The 26,696-nt window shown below is 43.8% G+C and overlaps 1 protein-coding gene across 3 annotated transcripts in view; it reads left to right on the forward strand.

Moving 5' to 3' along the window:
- Positions 1–26,696, forward strand: part of MAST3 (microtubule associated serine/threonine kinase 3) — a 194,460-nt gene that overhangs the window by 107,467 nt on the left and 60,297 nt on the right. For all 3 annotated transcript variants that reach the window (XM_069217416.1, XM_069217413.1, XM_069217414.1), the window contains 12 exons: positions 31–188; positions 1,541–1,616; positions 2,420–2,629; positions 5,054–5,155; positions 9,266–9,401; positions 9,880–9,950; positions 17,095–17,180; positions 18,254–18,462; positions 19,701–19,839; positions 21,936–22,068; positions 22,251–22,416; positions 23,295–23,396. In XM_069217416.1, coding sequence (XP_069073517.1) covers positions 31–188; positions 1,541–1,616; positions 2,420–2,629; positions 5,054–5,155; positions 9,266–9,401; positions 9,880–9,950; positions 17,095–17,180; positions 18,254–18,462; positions 19,701–19,839; positions 21,936–22,068; positions 22,251–22,416; positions 23,295–23,396 — 1,588 coding nt within the window. The remainder of the gene's footprint in view (positions 1–30; positions 189–1,540; positions 1,617–2,419; positions 2,630–5,053; positions 5,156–9,265; positions 9,402–9,879; positions 9,951–17,094; positions 17,181–18,253; positions 18,463–19,700; positions 19,840–21,935; positions 22,069–22,250; positions 22,417–23,294; positions 23,397–26,696) is intronic.

Raw genomic sequence — 26,696 nt, forward strand, 5'->3', positions numbered from 1 at the left:
ACTGTGCGGATCTCTTCTGCTTCTCCGCAGTCTTCGTCATCCTCCCAGGAGCGGTTGCACCAGTTGCCGTATCAGCCAACGCCGGACGAGCTGCACTTCCTCTCCAAGCACTTTCGCAGCACAGAGAGCATCACGGATGAAGAGGGGCGGCGATCTCCGTGCATGCGACCTCGGTCCAGAAGCCTCAGGTATCTGCTGGCGCCAGGGCGTCTTCAGCATCTTCAGCAAAAGCACTTGGTAGAGGGGGATTAAACTGATAACTGTGCCGCATTATCAATAATGAGCCTAAGGAAAATTGGGTGTTTTAGACCCAAGTCACTTTATCATTCTAGGTAAAGTGCATTAAAATGCACCTCTTTGCACGGTTAAATGCAGTTTTACTGTGCTGTTGCTGTGATTTCAAGAGAGGATTACACCCCAGCCCCCATATTCCATCTCCACCTGTATCTGAAGTTCTCTCTTGACAATTAGTACGTTCCCAATCTCCCTAAAGGCACTTCTGTTTTCTTTTCGCTCTTGAAAGATAATTTATCTTCCTTTGGTCTTCTTGATGCATTGATGTTAACATAAATACCTCACCTTGAAGTTGACTTTGGTCCAAAAACGTGCTCTGCCCTGAATAAACTGTTTCTACTCCTCGCCTTGTTAAGATGACTTACATTTTCAACCCTGTCCTAGACACAGTTTATTTTCCCCTACCTTTTTCAAGTGGGCTTATTTCCCCATCCTCATGCTACTATATGGAAACTATTTCCCACCACTCCTACCTAGAGAAGATGTTTGTTACCACCCAGGAAAAATGTTTGCCTGTCCCCTGCTGTGAAATGATATTTACAAACCTATTTAAGCAGACCCCCTGCGCCACCCCTTGCGTAACCAGTGACCTTTCTACCATTTTTTTTAAAATCCTGAAGCTTTCTTCCTCCAGCCTCCTGCCCCACCATATCACTCCAACCCACTTGCATATCCTTCACATTGCCCAGGCAGGAATAATACTTATTGAAGGGCTTATTGACATGACAGTTCATTTTCTGAGTGGAGCTGCGGAAATGCCTCATTTATTATTTAAGGGACAACACAGTTGGCAATTGCTTAAAGAGTTTCGAAATTTCCTAAGAAACGTAAAAATGTGCGTAATAGATGCTCCATGAATACAACATGCACTAATATGCTGCCCTCTTAAACCCTTTCAGATTGGCATTAACACCAAAAAGCTTCTGTACAAGGCCATTCCTTTCCTACAAAAGCCTCTAGGTCAAGCTAGATGGTACTGTCATGTCTTGGTTTTCTGTTCTTGATTCACATGCTGTGTATTATTCCAGCATCTTGTGATTGGGTGGTACTTCTTGTCTCCATTTCAGCACATCAGATTGTATGTACCAACCCATTTAGAGCCCTCTGGAATGTTGGAGCATCGTTTGGGCTCCGAGAGAATACATGTCGTGGCATCTGTTATTGTGTAGCTTGTTCGTCCCCTGAACTCTGAAGATCAACCACTTTAATTATGTGACACAAAATGGTCTTTGTTGTTTTCTTGCAGCCCAGGGCGTACATCGGGGACTGTCGATAATGAGATTGTGATGATGAACCATGTGTACAAAGAGCGGTTCCCCAAGGTAGGTTGTGGAGTTGTATTAACTTTCTTAGTTCAGCACCTTCCTGTTCCCTTAGGAGCAGCTTGGGGAGTAATGACCGTAGCCAAAGGCAGCAAAGAAGAGAGACCCATGACTTCCAGTGACAAGAAATTGCCACTAAGGGGAAGTTCCAACCATGAAAAAAAGTTGCTTTATTTGAGTAGTAGTTAATTTTTGTGAATTGTTTTGTTTGGAAAAAAAATTGAAATGAGCGACTCAAGTCTTAATGGCCGGCCAAATTACTACTGTTTGCAGCAAAAGTTCAACATTTAGAGAAAAGGGATCAACAAAATTGCTTCGCTTTGGTGGTTGCACTGTTCATCCTAATGGCCTTTATCAATGTTGTGTTAGCTGCTATCTTCCTAAATATAGACATTTTAGTCTGTTGCCACTCAATCTGGCCAGTTAGAGCTCACTTGCCTGTTCCCTAGTGTAAAACTTTTCTAAGAGTTTGTTATGACCTGCTGGCAGTAGTGGCTGGGCAGACATTTAGGGAAAATGGCGTGTGTGACAAGGACCCTTCTTGTGGCTCATCCCAAGACAAGATTGAATTGATTCTCCACCAAACGTCGGCAGAAGAGTGACCCGACCAGTGCTTCCCGTGCTTTATCTAAAGGCTCATTCGGAACACTTGGAGTTAGAGCGGATAGTCCTGTTTTTTGCTAACATGTTGCAAGTAACACTTGTCAGTTGCATAATTAGTTCTGGTACTTCCCTTGCACGGCTTGCTCCCATTTCCTCCCAAGAATGCCTGGGGATTATTCATTTTTTCTTCTTTCTCTCAGGCCACGGCGCAGATGGAAGAGCGCCTCCAGGAGATTATCACCACCTTCTCGCCTAGCAGTACGCTTCCGCTGGCAGATGGGGTGCTCGGGTTCATCCACCACCAGATCGTCGAGCTGGCCCGGGACTGTCTGGAGAAGTCACAGGAAGCCCTCGTCACCTCTTGCTACTTTGTGGAGCTGCAGCAAAAACTGGAGAAGATGCTCCAAGATGTGAGTTCTGAGCTTTGAAGATTCCATTGGTTGAAACCTGGCTATCCAGGAGGCCAAATTGTAACTGCATCTCTTGGAGGCTGTTTGTGTGTGTGTGCGCGGGTGCATTTAGTCATTTGTTTCTCCTGGATCGCTGTTGAGTCTGAGTAAGTGCTGATAAGTGTCTTAACCAGGCCTTCATTGCCGGACCTTGGCTGTCTGTTAATACAATCACAGACTTTGGTTTTAGAGTCTCAACCTTGTTGTCTGTATGTTCAAGCGAACATGCTTTGGCAGTTGGGAACATTGAGAATGCGCTTTAAGAGTCACCATGTGTACACTTCCCACTGTGGGAAAGCCGGTGTCCCTTACCTTTTTGTCGGAGACTGTGTGCAGATTTCTTTCTCTGTGCCATGCCGTAATCTGGAAGAGAACGCTGGCTGGAAATATTTGTGTTAGAACTAAAGGGCAGCAAAGAAAATTAGTGAAATATGGTGACTATTTGGAGGGAAGGTTCTTACTTTCATCATTTTAACTATTCTTTTCAGGTTGCCTGTTACAGTAAGTCAAGTAAAATGTAAATAAAGTGAGGCGCTGCTCTTTCTCCAATAACGAAGATTGAATGATTAAATACGTAACTATATAGGATGCTGCTTTACCCTCTGTTGTCAATATAGCCAGATTTTTTTTGTCATTTCTGTTACTTGCAGACCAATTACAACACACCTGCAGAAATAGTTCCTGAACTCCTATGCTTTAAAGATAATTTTTTTTAAGGGTTTCTTTGATATTTTTGTGAAATTTCATTAAGTTTGCGCTTGAGCCAAATTTCTTCGTGCACATTGTGGTGGATAATTGTTATGATGACATTGCTTTAGGGCAGGTGAGGTGCTTAATAAGTCATCAGGGAGCATTGTGATTGGTCTTTCCTACCGAGCATGGGTGGAATCATAGCAGGGGATCCTGCTGAGGTTTCATACATGTTATGGCTTCTAAGTGCCTCTGCACTGCATGCAATTCAGAAACTAGCATGTATGATGACCATGGCCTGGAGAACCTCATGGACTCATTTCAACAGGACATCTTTAGTATTATCTTCCATTTTATTTTTCTATATATTTTAATGTGATGTGTAGCATACCATCCCCTTGCTAAGGCCACATGGAAGAACTAGATGGATAAGGGAAACGCGGAGTCCTTTACTGTAGCAATAAGGTACATCGATCCGAACTCTTAACCGAGATAGTTATGGTGGAGCCTGAAAAGAAGTAAAGCTTCGAAAGGAGATCCATCACAAAAAAGTGGTTGGTCGGGTAGTTAGCCTTATAGGTCTTTGCTTTTTTTAAACTAGGTAATAAAGAGAAATGGCTACAGAGGCGTGCAGGCGTGACTAGGTATCCAGCATATACGATGCGCTGGACCAGCCTTATGGCAGACCTTGAACGCTGTCGCATGAGGATCATTGCGTTAAAATGAAATAATGCATCCCGGCTTTCGGACCATTCACTGTCTGCAGCGTTTAATCTTGTCATGTTCTTTATAATCGTACATTTCACTGAACTTCTGAACTAACATGGATCAGACTTCTAAAATATTTGGTGCAGATTAGTAATAAATGTTCCAGGTAATTCATCTTAACAGCCCTTGATTTGTTCTTGATTATTTAAATGTTTCAGTGATATCAAAGTGAAGATTTGTTGTGTTAAATGACATCAGAGCAGCAACCTAATTAGCTAATGCACTCTCTAGAAACACATTGTACTTGTAGGTGTGCACGCTGCTATCAGTCCATTAAAGGAAAAGGTGTCCTTTTGCACCAAACAACTTTAATTGCCCTGCACTACATGTTTTTGACAACAGATGGTTCCTTAAGGCCTTCTGCTGGGCTAACGCTTCCGATTACCCTTTCAGCATATGTGAAAGACTTAATTGAATTTCATGTAAAATCTATTGTTGTCTAATACATTTCCTTGTCTTGGTTTTAGTTACCATGCTCCATTTGTGCTTAATGTTTGGCGGGAACCTGCAAGCATATCAAATTCAACATCAAGGAAGTTTATTTTAGATTATAACAAATCCAACAATCAAAGCTTTGCACCCAACTGCAAGAAGCTTTGTAAGGCATACGACTCTGTTGATTCACAGCTTTGTTTGCACTGAATGCACCAGCACAACAGGGAATAACAAATGAGGGAGAAACTAATGTCATAACAACGCAACATAACCCTTCAACTGAGGAATTCAAAGTTGTCGACCAGACATATTTCTTTTGAAAACCCTGTGATGGTTCATGTGCAGAATCCATCAGTGGCAAATGTCCAGGAAAGAGCAGCCCTTAGCATTTGGCAACCACTTCTTACTAAACTCTGAATTCTAGGGGACATTAGCTGACATACATCAGGGGCTGGATCTCATCTTGAGCTGCAATTTCTTGTTGTCTTACAGGCTTGCGAGCGGTCGGAGAGCGAAGAAGTCACCTACATCGTGCAGCTTGTGAGGAAGGTGCTGATCGTCATTGCACGCCCTGCGCGTCTGCTGGAGTGCCTGGTGAGCCAACAACTGACCTGTTTACGTGCCATAGAGTCAAGTGGGCGGGGCCCTAAAACAGGCAGGCAGGACCAGGGCACCTCCGGTAGGCATGTCTGCCTGTGCCAGTTCCTTCTTCCACATATCATTATATTAATATTGTTGCTATAGTTACCTCGTTTCTAACACAGATGTTGTTGCTCATCCAGTGTTTCGGTTTGTTCTCCCATTTTCCCCCCCTCTGTTTTATTTTGAGGCTCTAAAAACCTAGCAGCCCTTCCTTGTTTCGTGTCTCTCCACCATTTCTGCAGCTTTCCCTTTAAATTTCCTACCCAAGCATTGATATCATCCTGTCCTGCCAGTTAAAAGCGCCCGCCCCTGTGCTGCCTCATATGAAAATAAGATCCATAAAATCTGAATTCACCAAGTGTTTTGCTTTTGACATGGTCCTCTTCGCTTGACGCCCCATGGGTCAAGGAACTTCCCTTTTTCATTCCTGCATTTCCTTAACTGCCTTATCCATCTATCTATATATATATATATATTTTTATTATTATTATTATTTTTTTTCTGCTCAGCAGGGCTACATGTCCTTTCTACTGGCCCAGATAAGCTCTGTGAGATCATTTTGTGAGCAGATCTAGCAAGCTCTGTTCCTATTTTCCTCTCTTAGCATCCTAGACTGTTTCTGGTCCCTTCTCTCCCAAAATGTAATTTGTAGCCACTACAAATTAGCTGGCTTCCCGTACTAAGCGGTGTAGAAGGGTACAAACCTTTTTCCTTTATTAAAATTGTTCTTCTCAAAGTGACAGCTGCATCCTGAAATAGACACAATGAAACCATGGGATCTGGTGGTTTCCCTTCTGAATAAAGGTCTTATATATATATATATATATACACACACACACACCACACCATGCACAGTTTTTTCATCAAAAACTTTACTGCAAATATTATATTGTTGTTATCGAAGATGTAATGAATGCCATAATTTGTGGGGTGATTGGCAGTGCATGGCGAGGGCGCAAGTTATAGTTACCTTAGGGCACGAGTTATAGTTACTTGAGGTAACTATAACTGGTGAATTTCTATGATTTGGTACGTTGAAAATGTGAGCCTAACTATAACGTCCCTGTACCCTTTGTTTTTTTTAAAGTGAATTTGTATGGTTTAAAAAAATGCTATTTCCTAACTATAATGTCCCTGTAACCTTTGATTTATTTTTTCAGTGAATTTCCATGTTTTTTTTAATGTTTAGTAATTTTCATTACTATACATTAACCCATCCAGCACCAGCATGGCTGAAGGCTGTGTACGGCGGCAGTTGGCCACAGGCCAGGCCCTGAGGCCAGCCCCCTATAAGCACCCAACCTTGCACTGTGCATGGCCGATGCACGTGTGTAGTGGAGGTTGCCCGCCAGACCATGCGGCCAACCCCCTAACCACCCTACCTCACGTTGTGCACGGTCCTTTGGGCATGCATAGCGGGAGTTGGCCGTGGCCTCTCTGGGTGTGAGAATAGGTGTGACAGGGTCTATCTGGGGGTGAAAGTGGCTGTGTCTGTCTGGGTGTGAGTGAGTGTGTACATCAGTGTTTTAGTGGGTGTGTCGCTGTGTGCGGTTGTCTGTGACTGGGTGAATGAGGGGGTCAGTGGGTCGGTGAGTGGGTGTGGGAGAGTGAATGGGTCTGTGTTTGGGTGCGTGAGGCTCTGACGGGCTGTGAGTAGGTGCACTAGAGTCTGTGAGTGGATGCGTGAGTGAGTGGGTGTGTGAGTGGGAGAAAGAGATTAAAAGAGAGAGAAAAAGAGTGAGAAAGATAGATAGTTTTTTAGGTTTTGATGTATAATATACTTAGGAACAGATATTTCTGCACACTTTGAAAAGAAAAATGTATGTGTCATTTAAAAAGAGTTAAGATCACCTTTTAGTATTAGCCTTAAATATTTCCCTCAAGGCCTCCACCGCAGTCCCTAATGATTTTTTTAAATGTATTTTATTATATGCCCTTTACGGGCTATCTGGGACCGAGCGGGAAACCTCAAGGCCTCCCCGCGTACCAATTGCTCCAGCAACCTAGGAGCAGCTTTAAGTAGCATCTCAGTGGTTGCTGGAGCAATGCTTTCATCGCTGTTCTCTGCACATTGTTTATGCATCACTTTAGGGAGGTGGCAGTCCCTGGGGCTACGGGGGGAGGGAGCCGGGGGAGCCCTGCCCCCAGTTAGAAATAAACAATGCCCGTGGTTATTTTTTTTTTTTTTTTTTTTTTTTGCTTGTTTTTTTTAATTTTGCTGCAGATTTGTGACCCGTTGCGATTCCACAGCAACAGAGCTTAAGGGGTGAGGGTGTCCATACCGTGGCCCCCTTTGTTTTTATTATTCTTTGTTTGTGGGACTTGGCTGACAACACTTCCTTGTTGAAGTGTTGTCAGCCAATCAGATCTCAGCACAAGATCGGGAGGGGGTCACCAATCCTTATCGTCCCTATATATACAAATTTGGATTTCTTTTAATTTCTCAAAAACTACTGAACAGATTTACACCAAATAACAAAAAGTGCTCTGTCTGGACCAAGAGATACCTTTCTGCCAAATTTGGTGTAATTTCCGTCCAATGTTTTTGGCTCTATCTACGTTCAAAATTCCTTTGGAAAAATGAATGGGGAAAACTCCTTTTGGGCCCCCGCTTTTTCTTGGCAAATTTTGTGAAGATTCATCAAATGGCGCCAAAATGCTATTTAGACTGTGTTTCCATAGAAAAAGCATTTTTGACTTGCCAATATCTTTGGTACCGTTTACCGTTTCACAAAATTTTCCCCAAAAAATGTGGCCCGTGATTCTTATTGCGCACGGGAATTTTCAGGGTGATCTGTCAAGCGGGGGCTGAGAAAAAGGGGGCTAAAAAAACGTTGCATTTCTCTTGTTAATTTCCATGGGACCAGTCAACACGTCTACAGCCCGAACCATTGGACGGAATTACACCAGTTTTGGCAGAAAGCTAGCTGCTGGTGCGCAGATTGTGCATTTTGTTATTTGGTGTAAATCCGTAGTTTAGGAGATATTTAAGGGCAAATAAATTTGTATATCTCTGGCCGCAAATATGTCGCAAATTTTCGCGAGTACGCGTGCGGAAAGAAATGTTGCAACCTGACTAGAAAGTTGCGGCTGCCATTTCATTTCACGGGACACAGTCCCCTGGGCTGAACATTTAAATTGAAAGTGGCATAAGGGGTCAGGGTGAAGGTACCCTGACCCCAGGAATGTGATATAGGTGTGTCTTATGGGCAAATTATAGGTTTAATTTAATTTTGCGTCATGGGTGTGATATTTGTGAACATTTTTGAATTTTGACAAATTTCCGCAAATTATTCACAGAATATTTGTGATTATGGAAAATTTTGAAAGAAACACCACACTCATTCATACACTTATTCATTCACTCATACATGCACTAAGAGGCTCATGCACACAATCAGACCCACTCATAGACTCACACACCCACTCAGACACTCTCGCGCCCACTCACACATCCACTGACAGACAAGCCCTGTGGGCAACTTGTGCTGTGCACAGCCAAAGGCCATGCGTGGCGCGGGGTTGGGTGGTTATAAGGGCCTTGCGACCAACCCCACTGCGCACGGCTAAAGGCCGTGTGCGGCAGGAGTTAGAATAACGTACAGAAATTTAAATTGCTTTACGTTAAAAAACATAGAAATTCACTGAAAAAAACAAAGGTTACAAGGCCGTTACAGTTGGGTTCTGAATTTACTCGTAGAAAACCATAGAAATTCAGCAGTTATTGTTAGAATTCTTTCAAGTAACTATAACTTGTGCCTTAAGGTAACTATAACTTGCGCTTTCACAATGCACAACTAATTACTCCACATTTTTTGTCATGGATGAGATCTTGTATGGCATCTTTGATATCACTGCAACATTTGCATTAACATTGTTGATGAGAAAATTGTGCATAAGAAGGGCGTGAGTTATAGTTACTTAAAAGAACTCTAACTGCTGAATTTCTATGGTTTTGTGCGAGGAAATTCAGAACATAACTATAACCTCCCTGTAACCATTGTTTTTTTTTCAGTGACTAGATTTCTTTTGATCTAACAAAGCGGTTCTTTGTCTTTTTAGGAGTTTGACCCAGAAGAGTTCTATCACCTGCTGGAAGCAGCGGAAGGTCAGGCCAAAGTAGGTGAAGGGATCAAAACAGACAGTCTCCCACGGTACATCATCAGCCAGCTGGGACTCAACAAAGACCCGCTAGAAGGTGAGACCCTCGAATGAGGGCTGTGTGGTCAGCAGTGATGAGTTCTGGTACTTTTTCAGTAGTCTCTTGACGTCTGGGGATTTTTTTTTTGTTCTCTATAAATTACCAGAGGGATAGCCTGAGTGTAGCATAGACTTGAAGGGGCCATGCAGTGTTGTGAGATTTGCTTATAAGAATTCTGGATATTGCCGGAGAGACAGATGCCTCACAACCAGCTGTGTTAATGTATTGTGTAGCTCACATCCATTAGTAGCTAAGGACAATTACTGTTTACATGTCCCAGCCTTTTTTTCAGTCATCTTAGAATACAAAGTGTTTTTAAATTTTTTTATTTGTTTTAATCTTTTTTTTTTTTTTTATACTAAACGAGAACACAGTGGCAGGGAGAAGTGAGTGAGGGAGTGAATTTGCTGCTTGACTACCGACTGACTAGTCAGTGCCTTTCTTTACTGTTTTTTTTATTTTTTTTTTTTTACAGAAATGGTTCAGTTTGATGACATTTATGATAATGGAAACTCATTTCCCCCTGAGCCGGAGGACCCTCCTGAGGTGAGATTGTAACTTGGTATTGTCTCAGTGTTGTATTCAGTGTGAAATCTGTTGTGGATAAGGACTGCTGCTAACAAACATGCTCCTGAGAGCAGTATATTGGAAATCGAAATATTGATAATCAGTTTTTCAAATTACCCTAACCACCCCAGAGCTCAAATGTCCTGAAACCAGTATTGGGCCACTGAATGGTACTCATTCTGTTAACCTTGGCAGAATACAAAAACAGGTTGACCCATACCATAGTTGAACCTGTGACTTGCTGCTTCATTATATCAATGCAAGTAGAGCCTTTACAATAACTTGTAGAGTGGTGAAAATCAAGGCTGTCTCATAAACCAGCACAGCTGCATCAAAAACACAAGTTGCAAATGTGGGTGTTTGTATGAGCCTAATACTGGATGGGACTGAAGGTATCGCCTTGCTACGCATACTTATCCCTAGCTCATGAAGTACAAGACTGTGGGGATGGTGGGGTACAGTGTGTCCAGGGTAGCGAAAAGTTGTTTAGTTGGTTAAGTACTCTCGTACTGCATAATTCCCTCTCGTGCACCATATCTTTGCTTTGTAGTAGCCTAAAGGTTGTGTTAGTGTTATACAATCAACCATGATCTAGCATCTTGCCCCATGCAGAAAGTTCCATGGTAGCTAGCGCAGACTATTTTTAATCTCTTTACAGACCTTTTGGCGCATTAAAAATAAATAATTTAATGTCTTTGTGAATTTTGACCAGTTTTCTTCTGCAGACCTTTACTCCGGGTTCCAGCTGCATTACATGTGCCGACATGGTAGATAAAAGATTTAAAGGAATTGGAAACTCTTGATCCCTTACATGTATGTTGCTCCAGAAGGAAGATTTGCATCATTTATATATGAAATTGGAGTGATATTTTTGCATAGTAACTTATTTCAGACATGAAGATGTTTTCTGACTAGTGCAGCAGTCCTTATGGTGGTGTATGTATGGCGCATGACTGGATGGACCATCTTCTGTTGTGAAGTGAGCTGCTGAGTTCTTCACAGTCTGGAGATGTTCTCTCTAATGACACCTGGTTATAAATAATTTGTTTGCTGAACAGTTGACCAAATACCACATTGGACGATTGACTTTAATGTCGGTATATTATGGTCCCTCAAAGAACTATAGGTTCGATGGCATCTGTCGCTGTAGATACGCATGTTCTGCAATAGCTCGCCATCTGGTGTTGGGCCGGAGTGTTACAAGTTGTTTTTCTTCGAAGAAGTCTTTCGAGTCACGGGACCGAGTGACTCCTCCTTTTGTCTCCATTGCGCATGGGCGTCGACTCCATCTTCGATTGTTTTTTTTCCGCCATCGGGTTCGGACGTGTTCCTGTCGCTCCGAGTTTCGGAACGGAAAATTAGCTAATTTCGGAAGATTTTCGTCGGTATTGTTGCGTTCGGGATCGGCGTACTTAGATTCCACACCGCATCGAAGATCGAAGAGCTCCGGTGCCCTTCGGGGTAGTTTTTCGATCCTCCGTCGGGGCCTGGTCGGCCCGACCGCGTGCTGAAGAACGCCGATGGAACGGACCCCGTTCCGTTTCTGCCCCAAATGCCACAATAAATACCCCTACACAGACCAACACTTGGTCTGCAACCTGTGCCTGTCACCTGAGCACAGCGAAGACACCTGCGAGGCCTGTCGTGCGTTCCGGTCCCGAAAAACACCCCGAGACCGTCGAGCCAGAAGACTTCAGATGGCGTCCGCACCGACAGCCCAACGGGAGTTCGAGGAACAGGAAGAGGAAGGTACCTTCTCGATCCAAGACTCAGACTCCGAAGGATTCGACGATACACAAACCGTGAGTAAGACGTCGAAATCCACTCAGAGGAACATTTACAAGGCCCAGGGGACGCCACTGCCACCAGGCCATGGCTCGACCCATAAATTCGGTGACCGACCGTCGGCACCGAAAAAGGCCCAAACAGTGCCGAGATCGTCCGACTCCGGTCGAGACACCGGCACGCAGCCTTCTCGGGACCGAGAAAGTGCTGGAGACAAGCCTCGACACCGAGATGCCGGTGTGGACACGGCTCGACGCCGAGACAGCGGCACCGAAACAGATCGACGCCGAGAGGTTTCGGCCCCGAAAAGGAAAAAAGTCACCTCGGAGCCGAAAAAACACGCAGACAGAGTTTCGATGCCGAAACAAACTGCAAGCGACCCAGCTTCAGGCTCTTATACAGAAGAGCACTCGCTAACCTCCCAAATGCAGAAGCATAGGTTTGAGGAAGAGCTACAAGCAACTGATGTGGACCATACGCAAAAGCGTATCTTCATACAGCAGGGGACAGGAAAAATAAGCACCCTTCCCCCCATTAGGAGAAAGAGAAGGTTGGAGTTCCAGACGGAACAAACACCACAACCAAAAGTGGTGAAAAGAGTTACCCCACCACCCTCTCCTCCGCCCGTGATTAACGTCTCACCAGCACAAACTCCATCACACTCCCCAGCTCACACCACCATGAGCCAGGGTGACCAAGATCAGGACGCATGGGACCTATACGACGCCCCAGTGTCAGATAACAGTCCGGAGGCATACCCTACAAAGCCATCTCCACCAGAAGACAGCACCGCGTACTCTCAAGTGGTGGCTAGAGCAGCACAATTTCACAACGTAAGCCTCCACTCAGAACAGGTCGAGGATGATTTCTTATTCAACACACTCTCCTCCACCCACAGCTCATACCAAAGCCTGCCTATGCTCCCTGGTATGCACGCAAAAGACATCTTTAAGGAGCCGGTCAAAAGTAGGGCAATCACACCAAGGGTGGAAAAAAAGTATAAGGTGCCTCCTACAGACCCGGCTTTCATCACTACACAGCTGCCACCAGACTCTGTCGTTGTAGGAGCAGCTAGGAAAAGGGCCAACTCTCACACATCTGGAGATGCACCACCCCCAGATAAAGAAAGCCGCAAGTTCGATGCAGCTGGTAAAAGAGTCGCAGCACAAGCTGCAAACCAGTGGCGCATCGCGAACTCCCAGGCACTACTTGCGCGCTATGACAGAGCCCACTGGGACGAGATGCAACATCTCATTGAACATCTGCCCAAGGACTTACAAAATAGGGCAAAACAAGTGGTTGGGGAGGGACAGACCATCTCCAACAACCAGATACGCTCCTCCATGGACGCTGCAGATACAGCTGCACGGACAATTAATACATCTGTAACTATCAGAAGGCATGCATGGCTCCGAACATCTGGATTTAAACCAGAGATTCAACAAGCAGTTCTCAATATGCCTTTTAATGAAAAAGAACTGTTCGGTCCAGAAGTGGACACAGCGATTGAGAAACTCAAAAAAGATACGGACACTGCCAAAGCCATGGGCGCACTCTACTCCCCGCAGAGCAGAGGGAATTACAGCACATTCCGTAAAACGCCCTTTCGAGGGGGGTTTCGGGGTCAAAGCACACAAGCCAGCACCTCACAAGCCACACCGTCCAGTTACCAAGGACAGTATAGAGGAGGTTTTCGGGGACAATATAGAGGAGGGCAATTCCCTAGAAATAGAGGAAGATTTCAAAGCCCCAAAACCCCTACTACTAAACAGTGACTCACATGTCACTCACCCCCTCCACACAACACCAGTGGGGGGACGAATAGGTCATTATTACAAAGCATGGGAGAAAATCACTACAGACACTTGGGTTCTAGCAATTATCCAACATGGTTATTGCATAGAATTTCTACAATTCCCTCCAAACATACCGCCAAAAGCACAAAATTTAACAACACACCATTCCAATCTCCTGGAGATAGAAGTGCAGGCACTATTGCAAAAGAATGCAATCGAATTAGTGCCAAACACACAAATAAACACAGGAGTTTACTCACTGTACTTTCTGATACCAAAGAAGGACAAAACACTGAGACCAATCCTAGACCTCAGAGTAGTGAACACTTTCATCAAATCAGACCACTTCCACATGGTCACACTACAAGAAGTATTGCCATTGCTAAAACTACACGACTACATGGCAACTTTAGACCTCAAGGATGCTTATTTCCATATACCAATACACCCTTCGCACAGGAAATACCTAAGGTTTGTATTCAAAGGAATACATTACCAATTCAAGGTACTGCCTTTCGGATTAACAACTGCACCAAGAGTTTTTACCAAATGTCTAGCGGTAGTCGCTGCACACATAAGAAGGCAGCAAATACATGTGTTCCCATATTTGGACGACTGGCTAATCAAGGCCCATTCGTTCATACAGTGCTCAAATCACACAAATCAGATCATACAAACCCTCTTCAAACTCGGGTTCACCGTCAACTTTACAAAATCCAACATTCTGCCGCGCAAGGTACAACAATACCTAGGAGCCATAATAGACACATCAAAGAGAGTAGCCACTCCAAGTCCACAAAGAATTCTAAATTTCGACACCATCATACAACGCATGTATCCAACACAAAAGATACAGGCAAAGATGGTATTACAACTCCTAGGCATGATGTCTTCATGCATAGCCATTGTCCCAAACGCAAGACTGCACATGAGGCCCTTACAACAATGCCTAGCATCACAGTGGTCTCAAGCACAGGGTCACCTTCTAGATCTGGTGTTAATAGACCGCCAAACTTACCTCTCGCTTCTGTGGTGGAACAACATAAATTTAAACAAGGGGCGGCCTTTCCAAGACCCAGTGCCACAATACGTAATAACAACAGATGCTTCCATGATAGGGTGGGGAGCACACCTCGATCAACACAGCATACAAGGACAATGGAACGTACATCAAACAAAACTGCATATCAATCACCTAGAACTTCTAGCAGTTTTTCAAGCACTAAAAGCTTTCCAACCAATAATAGTTCACAAATACATTCTCGTCAAAACAGACAACATGACAACAATGTATTATCTAAACAAGCAGGGGGGGACGCACTCCACGCAGTTAAGCCTGCTAGCACAAAAAATTTGGCATTGGGCAATTCACAACCAAATTCGCCTAATAGCACAGTTTATACCAGGGATCCAAAATCAACTCGCAGACAATCTCTCTTGAGATCATCAACAGGTCCACGAATGGGAAATTCACCCCCAAATTCTGAACACTTATTTCAAACTCTGGGGAACACCTCAGATAGACTTGTTTGCGACAAGGGAGAACGCAAAATGCCAAAACTTCGCATCCAGATACCCACACAAACAATCCCAAGGCAATGCCCTATGGATGAACTGGTCAGGGATATTTGCTTACGCTTTTCCTCCTCTCCCTCTCCTTCCTTACCTGGTAAACAAACTCAGTCAAAGCAAACTCAAACTCATATTGATAGCACCAACTTGGGCAAGGCAACCCTGGTACACAACGCTGCTAGACCTATCAGTGGTACCCTGCATCAAATTGCCCAACAGGCCAGATCTGTTGACACAGCACAACCAAAAGATCAGACACCCAGATCCAGCATCGCTGAATCTAGCAATCTGGCTCCTGAAATCCTAGAATTCGGGCACTTACAACTTACCCAAGAATGTATGGAAGTCATAAAACAAGCCAGAAGGCCATCCACCAGGCACTGCTATGCAAGTAAATGGAAGAGGTTTGTTTGCTACTGCCATATTAATCAAATACAACCATTACACACAACTCCAGAACATGTAGTGGGTTACTTGCTTCACTTACAAAAATCTAACCTAGCTTTCTCTTCCATTAAAATACACCTTGCAGCAATATCTGCATACCTGCAGACTACCTATTCAACTTCCCTATATAAGATACCAGTCATTAAAGCATTCATGGAGGGCCTTAGGAGAATTATACCACCAAGAACACTACCTGTTCCTTCATGGAACCTAAATGTTGTCCTAACTAGACTTATGGGTCCACCTTTTGAACCCATGCACTCCTGCGACATACAGTTCCTAACCTGGAAGGTGGCATTTCTCATCGCCATTACTTCCCTAAGAAGAGTAAGCGAGATTCAGGCGTTTACAATACAGGAACCTTTTATACAACTACACAAAAATAAAGTCGTCCTAAGGACCAATCCTAAATTTTTGCCAAAGGTTATTTCACCGTTCCATCTAAATCAAACAGTGGAACTTCCAGTGTTCTTTCCACAGCCAGATACCGTAGCTGAAAGGGCACTACATACATTAGATGTCAAAAGAGCATTGATGTATTACATTGACAGAACAAAAAACATCAGAAAGACTAAACAACTCTTTATTGCATTTCAAAAACCTCATGCAGGAAACCCAATTTCAAAACAAGGTATAGCCAGATGGATAGTTAAATGCATCCAAATCTGCTACCTTAAAGCTAAACGACAGCTGCCCATTACACCAAGGGCACACTCAACCAGAAAGAAAGGTGCTACCATGGCCTTTCTAGGAAACATCCCAATGCAAGAAATATGTAAGGCAGCCACATGGTCTACGCCTCACACATTCACCAAGCACTACTGTGTAGACGTGTTATCCGCACAACAAGCCACAGTAGGTCAAGCCGTATTAAGAACATTATTTCAGACTACTTCCACTCCTACAGGCTGATCCACCGCTTTTGGGGAAATAACTGCTTACTAGTCTATGCAGAACATGCGTATCTACAGCGACAGATGCCATCGAACTGAAAATGTCACTTACCCAGTGTACATCTGTTCGTGGCATCAGTCGCAGTAGATTCGCATGTGCCCACCCGCCTCCCCGGGAGCCTGTAGCAGTTTGGAAGTTACCTTCAATTATTTATATATGTGTCATCTCAACCTTAAATAGGTGCATACTTAGTCACTCCATTGCATGGGCACTATTACTACAATTCAACTCCTACCTCACCCTCTGCGGGGAAAAACAATCGAAGATGGAGTCGACGCCCATGCGCAATGGAGACAAAAGGAGGAGTCACTCGGTCCCGTGACTCGAAAGACTTCTTCGAAGAAAAACAACTTGTAACACTCCGGCCCAACACCAGATGGCGAGCTATTGCAGAACATGCGAATCTACTGCGACTGATGCCACGAACAGATGTACACTGGGTAAGTGACATTTTCATTTTTCTTCATTCAGGATTGAAACTACCACCTAAAGTCCGCTGTCTATAGATGACACCCAGTAGCATGCACTGTGTTTGATATCAGATGATGTATTTTGCTTTCTATTTTCAGTGTCGGGCTTTATCTACTGTCTCCAGAAGGAAGCCCTGCGAAGCTGATTTTGAAACCATCAAGTTGATCAGCAATGGGGCATACGGGTAAGATGTGAAAAATATTCATTGAAGTACAGCTTTTAGAGCAGCTTGACGCTCTCTTGAATGGTTCGCGCAGAACAAATCCCACCTCTGTAAACCAGAGAGGACGTAGGGCCTTAGCATCATAGGGTGTTGGACACAGATATGTGTGATTAAATACTCCTTCACTTTGTTTGTTGAAGGACTTGTTGAGAGTCTGAATAGGTAAGAATTCATCTATAGTACAGGCATTTATATAATTAAAGAATTTTGTAACTTTTAAGGCTTTGAAATGCATATTTTAGCAATGGTGACAATGGTGGAACGTTGGCGCAGAAGGTTTTTGTTCAAGAGAAGCCTTGTTTTCTTTTGTGCATGGCGTTAGCTATAGCTCGGAGGTATTCCACACCTTGCTAGGAGCATTGCAGAGAGGTTGGCATTTCTTGGAAAATGCAAGTGAAAATTGTCTTTGCAGTGCTGCTTCCCCAACATAAAAGTTCTCATATGTATAGCCAATAGCATTTCGGGTCATTTATGCCTTTCTGGATGGTTAATGGACTATGAAGCATTATTGAATACACAATTCACATGTGCTCTGGGTCAAGTTCTGACTAGTTAGAAAGTGTCTTGAAAATTAAACCTTTACATTTCAAACATTCAGAAGTATTCTAGATCTTCTTGGATGAATTTGACAAAGAAAATGAGGTTCATCAAATCTTTCTCTTTCTACCAATGATATCTTCCATTCTGCTTTTCTGGCCTAACTTTTAATTTCCTTATCTTCCCACTGCTCTCTCGCGCCTTAACCTCCTTTCCCACCATTTTTGCCCCATCACCCTTTCTCCTTTTCTTTCTGCGCACAACACCTCCAACGCATAATCCTTCCTCACTCTCCGGTTTGTCCCTCCCATAATTCCCTGTTCCCTGTTTCCTGTTTCTCTTTTCTCTGTTATCTGCTTTCCCTGTCCCTTTTCCCCTCCTCCTTGCACACCTTCTTATTCTCCTTGTTAAACTCCATCTTTTGACCTATGGCTAAGTCGGCGAGCTGTGTGTTAGGATGCGTCGAGCAGTGACCCTATTTTCCTCCCTGACTGCAGTGCGGTTTACCTAGTGCGGCACAAGGAGACGCGCCAGCGCTTCGCCATGAAGAAAATAAACAAGCAGAACCTGGTGCTCCGGAACCAGATCCAGCAGGTCTTTGTGGAGAGAGACATCTTGACCTTTGCGGAGAACCCATTTGTTGTCAGCATGTTCTGCTCCTTCGAGACCCGGCGGCACCTCTGCATGGTCATGGAGTACGTGGAAGGTAAAAAGGCGTGAATCTGGGTGGCATCCATCCATCGGCGCCGCAGTCCCTTGATGTGCCACGCAATGCTTAGATATCACAGGTGTAGAATCCCAGTAACCTGATGGCCAGAACATGTTGTTGGCCCACTTGTCAAGAAGGCCCAAGCCCCATCAGAACAAAGCCTTTGGCTTCAGGTTACAGCCCTTCAATACGGGAGACAATTGTCTGCCACCAAGAGAAGACTTGTATCCATATGTAAAAATTGTTCATACTTCATATATGATGTATTAATACAAATGCTTCACTGTTTGGGCAAGCAGCCTAAGGAAATAGACAACCACGAGTGCACAGACAGTGGATCCATTATAAAAACATGTGCTCATAGTAAGGGAATTAAGTAATTTAGGCTATTTATTATGCTGTTGACATGCTCCTTGATTATTCACAAATATATGCAGAAACATGAAAGCAAGTCTGTTGATGGTTGTCAGTTTTTTGTATACTTCTTTTTTTTTAAAGGATTTTGGAAAAAAAGTTTTGTGCAATTTAAATAACATTTTCCAGCGTTATCACTGAGTAAAGTGTGTTTGATCCATGCAAGTATGTGAAAGAGAAATTATTTGTAGAAAATAAAAATAAAATCATTATGGGCAATATGAAAATAAAATAAGGATATGATTCTTGGAGTCACAAAAGTGCACTTGCAGATATCTCTTCTTAATGTTCTAGATGTGTGACACTCGGGAATTCACAAGAGTTTATAGGAGCAGACCTGCTAACATTTGTAAATTACATTTTCATGTGAGGCAGTATACATGCAGATACCTGCCCATGCAGAAGTCTGCTGAGGGATTGCAAATTACCCGCCCCCCTTGCCCTCTTCTCCCATTCTGGATGTTTTATTCCTTTCTTTCTCAGGATTACATTTCCAATCTTTAGGAGTGTGGGAAAAGAATTGAGACGATTTGGTGAACGCTCTGAAACGTGAGAGTTGTGGGTGTTACAAACACGCAGGTCATTGCAACCCAAAACCTACTGCTTTCCCCCTACTCCCCCTGAGGATAATACTGCATTTCATGAGTGATATTTCTGTGTGTGGCTTCTTTACACATCTTTCTAGAGCTAGAGAATTAGTAGGTCTGGCGAACTTACGCATGCTAAAACATCACTGGCAAGTACAGTGCTTGGACCGCAGATCCTTGCGAGTGTGCAAAGCTTTGCAGTCTTGGCTCACACAGCGCCTGTTGTTTCGGTAGGTGGCGACTGCGCGACTCTCTTGAAGAATATGGGCCCCCTCCCCGTTGATATGACCCGGATGTACTTTGCTGAGACGGTGCTTGCCCTTGAATATCTCCATAACTACGGGATCGTTCACAGGGACCTGAAGCCCGATAAGTGAGTATACGTACCGGGGAGGCGGGGGAAGACGCCATGAAGTTTGTATAGCCAATGAGTTGTGGACTTGATCTCTGAAGATGGTATATTTGATTTTGAGCTTATGATAAACAAAAATGTTGTTGCCCATAGAATAACATGTTTTCCCTTTTTCTTGAGTTCTTTGTTTGACCCCTTTGACAGATGGTTTAGTGATGGCGTGTGTGGGACTGCGGGGTAATGATCCGCGAGCAATTAGGGAATTAATGTCCGAGGGCTAGAAAGTTACCTTACGACAACCTGTGAGGGAAGTATCCTGACAAGCAAACTAAAACCTTTTCCACATCGCCCTAGGACAAGGAAGTGATTGTAATGAAACTGGAAAAAATGGTAGAAACCAGGCAATCTGGATGTTGAAATACACAGAGGTTTGGAGGCAATAGGCAACTTCTTTATATTAGCTTTTTACATTCAAACTGCAAATTAAACACGTGCAAAGAGATTAATAAAATGATCCATGCATATATAAATGAGTTACTTTCCTGATGCCCTGTTCTTGAAAAATAAGTATGGGGTGAAAGAAATATTAATTAATTTCATTGGGGTTTATTTTGCTTTTTTTTGTTTAAAGATCATAGTACCAGAGCTTAGGGTGCGTTGTCAGTGTGGCCTTCTACCAGGTGTATTGCCATGTCCCTCACCCTTCATTCCGGTGCACCATCTCATAGCTCTCTGACAGAGGCAGACCCTGGCTGCACGCTTGGCGCGTTTGAGTTTTTCCATTGTTTGCGCCCTCCGAACAACAAAGGGGTTTCTCAAAGCGGGCGGGCATATTTACTATTCTGCCTCCAATCCTAAAACATCTGGGGAAAGTACAACTTTACTTGAAATAGTCGAGGAAGCTTATTCACTATCCTGCATCCAGTCTTAAAATATTTTGAGGAAACTTGAACATTGTCTCCATAAGATGCCTTCCCACCTCCAGTAGCTAGGTTGTGCTAACAAACCTGGTATGTCAGTGTAAAATGGTCTCAAACTGCACAATTACTGTTACAGTTATGCAACTTTTTTCCTTTTGTGCTTTTAAGCCTTTTTAGAATCAGTGGAGCCTTGCGTACAAAAAAGTCTGTTCTTGTCATCTCAAACAAAAAACAAACCGCTCTCCATGCCAGATTGTCGGTGTAGATTTTTAATATATTATAAAACTACCTTGAATGTGTAATAAAATACCCATTTTGGATCTCACTGAAAAAAAAATATTTTAAAAGTTTTGGGAAAAAAGCATTTATGTACTGTTAAAATCTTGTTTTCTTTACATTTCGATTCAGTGATTTAAAGAAATGTTTTTATGTTTGCTCTTAAGTTATTCCAATTGCAACATGTTTTTTAAGAAACTTTACAAGAAACTTTGGGAAACGCCAGTTTATTCAGTTTAGGGCAGTGCTTAATTTGTGCTTGTAGTTTCCGGTGCAGAGTACCGGCACTTATTTTTGAGGGACAGCACTTATTTTTCTGCCTCAAGCATTTACTGCGAGCAAAAGGCACATATGGGAAAGACGGAGGAAGAGTAAAATGAAAAAGCGTCACAGAGGGAAAAAAGCAGAAAGCTGCAGGAGTGAGCTGAAGGGGCAGGGAGGGGCTGTAAATGGATTGAAGAGGCCTAAGATGGCTTTATGATTACGCTGCCTCAGTATTCCGTGTCAGCATATTTAAATACAGCAGCCGCGTGTTTAAGAGGAGGGCTTTGGGCACCGGCATGTTGTTATTTACAAATTAAGCACTGGTTTATGGATTTTACTAAATTTAAATCGGGGAGAAACATAACCATCAAACAACATTGTTTTGGAATCCCAGTCTGTTTAATGTAAAAAAAATTAAAAAAACACTATCACTAAAGCGCCACAACAGTCTCTTACTGACAGCGATGCTTGACCCAGTTCTTAGACTTGCGTGTCGCAGCGCCCCTATCTTTCTGTACCATGACGTTTTGCATTCACTTCCATCACTTTTCCGCTGAAGGTTGAGGGCTCCTTTTAATCAGGGAGTCTTATGGCCTCTTCACACCCTTTTTCCATCCCATTGCGTCCTAATATTGCTTTGTCCTTATTTTTTCTCAGCCTGCTCATCACCTCAATGGGTCACATTAAACTGACAGACTTCGGACTCTCTAAAATTGGCCTGATGAACATGACCACAAATCTGTACGAGGGACATATCGAGAAGGACACGCGGGAGTTTTTGGACAAACAGGTACCCATACTTTGACACTGGATTCATTTGACACCCTCATTCATGGGTGTTCTGACTCTAAACATTAGAATATACATCAGTCGCCTTTCCAGAGTCAGAAGTTACTTAAAATTCTTTTTTTTTATTAGAATTATTAATATTACTTCCATTTTTTTATTTTTTTTATTTTACATTTTATCCAGGTGTGTGGGACGCCAGAATATATTGCCCCTGAGGTGATATTCCGGCAGGGCTATGGGAAGCCAGTGGACTGGTGGGCGATGGGGATCATTCTCTACGAGTTCCTGGTCGGCTGCGTGCCTTTCTTTGGGGACACTCCAGAGGAACTCTTTGGCCAGGTTGTTAGTGGTGAGTCTCCCTTGCAATCCACTCCTCTTGTTTGTCTCAATATGTTTGGTGATCGAAGAGTACCTTCGTAGCATCTGTCGAATAAATTCCATGAAGCCGTATCACCACGTAATACATCTGCGAGAGCGAGTAGTTTGTGAGGCCAGAGTGAAGTTGGCAGATTTTTCTGAGATTCAAGGGCAGTCTTGGGGTGATTACCTGTCCCACCTCCAAGCTTCTTTATTCTATGTACTCTGGTGTCTTCTCCACGGTGGCTGTCTTCCCGGCATCCTTTCTTAAACAGATCCGCTTTGTCGCGTTCTTCAAGTGTACATTGCACCTCTTGATGCCTTGGGTAGAGTCCTCTGGCTTTTAGCCTGTAACATCTGAATTATCTTAGAACTTCATTTTAAGGGGTATAGTTCATTTTTGCAGAGGCTTTTCTTTGGATGATCTTGTCTTGCTGTTCTCATATTCAGTTTTTCGCAGTTCCGTATTCTGTTTTTTGGATTTTCATATATTGTTTTTTCAGTTTCATATTCTGTTTTTTGCTGTTTCGTATTCTGTTTTTTTGCTGTTTCTTATTCTGTTTTTTGCTGTTTTTTATTCTGTTTTTTGCTGTTTCGTATTCTGTTTTTTAGAGTTTTGTGTGTGTGTAAATATATGTATATATATATATATAATTTTTTTGTTTGTTATTTCGTATTTTTTTTGCAGTTTCGTTTATATTTTTTTGCAGTTTTGTATCCTGTTTCACGCAGTTTCGTATATAGTTTTTTTTTTTTTTTTGCAGTTTCGTAAATTGTTTTTTGCAGTTTTGTATATTGTTTTTTGCAGTTCTGTGTATTGTTTTTCGCATTTGGCTTAGGCTGTCTCTCTTCCTTATTTTTTTTTTTTAGATGAAATAATGTGGCCTGGGGGAGATGAAGCTCTTCCTGTGGACTCCCAGGATCTGATCACCAGGCTTCTGAGGCAGAACCCCCTGGAGCGCATCGGCACAGGTACTGCAGTGTGTTGTGTTGTCCTGCAGCGTGTGGCACGTAGGCACATTGTTCATATTTCACATTTGGTTTTGGGATTTACCAAAATAACTTTCCCAGAACTTGTGGCTTTGCCAAGTCATCTTACCCAACAATCTTGCTATTGCCTTGCTAATAAGCCAATACCATAGACTGCTCCACCCGTGGACTTGGAATCAAACACAATGCCATTTGATAACAAACCTTGGTCACTTAAATCTGTATCTTTGTACATTTTCCCGCTAGGTAGAAGCACAGCCAACTACCTCCTGCACTCCCTAATGGTGCTGTGGAAAATGTCAGACCGCCCAAACACTGAGACACCTAAGCAGGGATAATTAACTTCGTGTGCATGGATTCTTAATGCTGTTCTATGCATTGCCTCTGCTTTTTCACTGCTAGTTTCATTTAAAGACGCCTCTGTCACCTCTGTTGCTTTTAGTGGTGGTCTGAAAAACAAATTGGACGCTTCAACTTGGCGACTATTTAGTCGCAAAGTATTTTCAATTTTGTTTTTATTTGCATTTTTATAGCACAAGTCTGGCTTGGAGAAACCAAAAGATTGCTTTTCAAAACATGAGTACATTGAAGACCGGAAGGGGAGCCATAAGTACAGTTTAGTTGTTTGAGTGTTTAGCACCTCCACGTAGAGTTGTCTGAAGGATGGTGAAGTGGGAAAAAGGGGCCTTTTGAGAAAAGGCTATTTTTTTTTTTGTTTGTTTTTTTGACTGAAGTGCAGTAGGCGGTGATTTCACGTAACCGCGTACAGTTTTATTTTTCGTTTCCTCTAGAGCCTGGACGTCATACCAAAGGACATCAGAACTTTTATATAGATTGTAGAAAAAAGGTGACAATCTTTTTCCTCATTAGGGTAAATCTAAACATAAGACAGGTGTAGATTTGACATTTCATTTCTTAGATGTTTTATTTGCGATGGTAGAAACAAGCCACAAGATTACAATACTAAGGAGGTGGCAAGTTTAAAAGACCCAGGGACGGTGACACGCCCCGTAGAGCTGCTGGGAATCATTATGCGTAGACAAGGAGAGGAAGAGAAGGAAGTGAGAGGGAAGGTACCAGACATTTGTTGTGACACAGTTCTTATGAGTAGGACGTCAAAGCGCTGGAGAGGAACCAGCTAGCTTAGATGGCCAATAGTGTCCATGGCTGTTGTAATACGCCTTAGCAGGCAGAGACAGTAAGGTTGCAAGATGGGTTTAAAACTGGTGAAGGAGCGGGTGGTCTTCCCGGTGGGCTTGAAGGTGGTGCAAGTATCTGCGAAAACTCTGAGGCTGGGCATGTTTTGAGTGCAATGGTTGTGTTCACAAAAAACACATTGTTGCATGGTGTGGAGAGCAGACATTCCATTATCTAATGGAGATGAGGGTTTTGGCTTGTGCTGTCTGCTAGGCTCGGCATAAAAAGAGTTTGCATTTAGTCTACTCTTTTATGCTTCCTTCCAGATCCAGAATCCTGCAGCCAGGCCTGGCTGTGATTATCACATTGTTTTGAGCTTTCACGGAATGGGGCAGTGGGCATGTATCAGTTTGTTTACCACCGCCTCTGCCTGGGTTTTTGTTCAGCGTTAAGCTCCCCTGGTGCTGGGCCGCCTAAGAATGCTTCGGCTTTGGAAATGATTTTGGCATGCCTGTTGCGCAAAGGCTACCACAGGTCCCGGAGGAGGCCCTGGCTGCACTCTCTCAGGCAGTTGCCAGTAGGAAAGAAGCAGCACAGTTCACTATTAGTTGTGTACTGGACGCGACAGACTCCGTGGGCAGAGCGGTTTCATCAGCAGTGGCCCTGAGGGCGCCACGCCCGATTGAGGACGTCTGGCTTTTTGGGGATGTCCAGGCTACTTTGATGGGCATGCTCTTTGATGGTACCCGTCTCTTCTGAGACATAGCAGAGTCTGTGCATGAGCACTTCGAGGATTCTCGTACTCCCTTGCAGCAGCCCCTCGCCACCCCATAGTCTACTTTCTGCCCCTTTTGTGGCTACGAAAGGGCTCTCCAGCCGCTTTCATTTACGGCCAGTTGCCGTGCATGCTGCCCAGCCTCCGCGTTCCTGGGGGTGGGATCCACCAACCTTGTGGATTAGGTAGTGGGACCCAAAGTTTCAGTGGACGAAGCATCAGGGGAATCTCCCCAACAAGGACCAGATCTCTGAAAACAACTGGGCCAAGTAATCCCTTGTGGCTCCAAACTAGGCACAGAGAGTCTGATATACCGAGCTGTTGAGTATGTCCATCGATTCTCCGATCAGACTGCCCCTTCGGGAGGATCTTCTGTCGCAGCAGCTGGGGAGGGCTCCGCACCCAAACCTGTCCATTCTCAGCCTACTTGCGTGGAGATTGAGCGGCGGCAGTTGACAGCTTTTGGCTTTCTGTCTGAGGTCTGTAACGTTATCTTGGCAGCCAGGCGACCCCCCCACCAAAATGGTATATGTCTGTTAGAAAAAATTTGTGGTGTGGTGCAGACAGGTCTGTTGACTCCCCCAATTCTGCCCCCCTCACTGTGGTTCTGTTCATACTTTCTCTGGCCCAGGAGGGCTCTGCTGTAGGCACTCTCAAAGGTTATTTGTCTACAATTTCTGCTTTTTTGAGGTTACCTGATGAGACTTCTTTGTTTAAGTCCTCTACTGTGAATAGGTTCCCTTAAAGGCCTTACACATTTCCTCCATCCCCAATCATTATGCCCCAGTGGGATTTGAATTTGGTTCAGACATTCCTGATGTGCGCTCCTTTCAAACCTTTCCACATTGTCCTCTCAGACTTCTCACTTTGAAAACAGCCTCCTTTGGGGCCATTACATCTGCCCACAGGGTGAGTGAGTTGCAGGACTTGTCATCTAAGCCTCCCTACCTTTCCATCTAACCTGACACAGTGGTGCTTCGCATTATAGCCTCTTTTCTGCTGAAAATGGTTATGTCCTTTCATGTAGGCCAAACCATCACCTTGCCTACTCCTTATGCACCCCCATCCTTCTAAGGGCGAAGAGAGACTCCACCACATGGACCCAAAAAGAGCGGTGGCGTTCTACCTTGATCGTACAAGAGTTCCAGATGCACGGTTAACTCTTTGTCTTTTATGTGGGTGCGGAGAAATGGGCAGTGCAGAAGGGGACTACCTCCAGATGTGCCGTACTCTGCATTAAGATCTGCTACGCACTGGCTAAAAAGCAACTTCTTGAGGGCTTGCATGCTCATTTACTTCGAGCTTCAGCTGCAACCACCGCATTAGCATGTGGAGTTCCAGTCCTTGAAATCTGTTAGGCGGCAACGTGG

Source organism: Pleurodeles waltl, chromosome 12 (genome assembly GCF_031143425.1).
Source record: "Pleurodeles waltl isolate 20211129_DDA chromosome 12, aPleWal1.hap1.20221129, whole genome shotgun sequence".
NCBI classification, from domain to species: Eukaryota; Metazoa; Chordata; class Amphibia; order Caudata; family Salamandridae; genus Pleurodeles; species Pleurodeles waltl.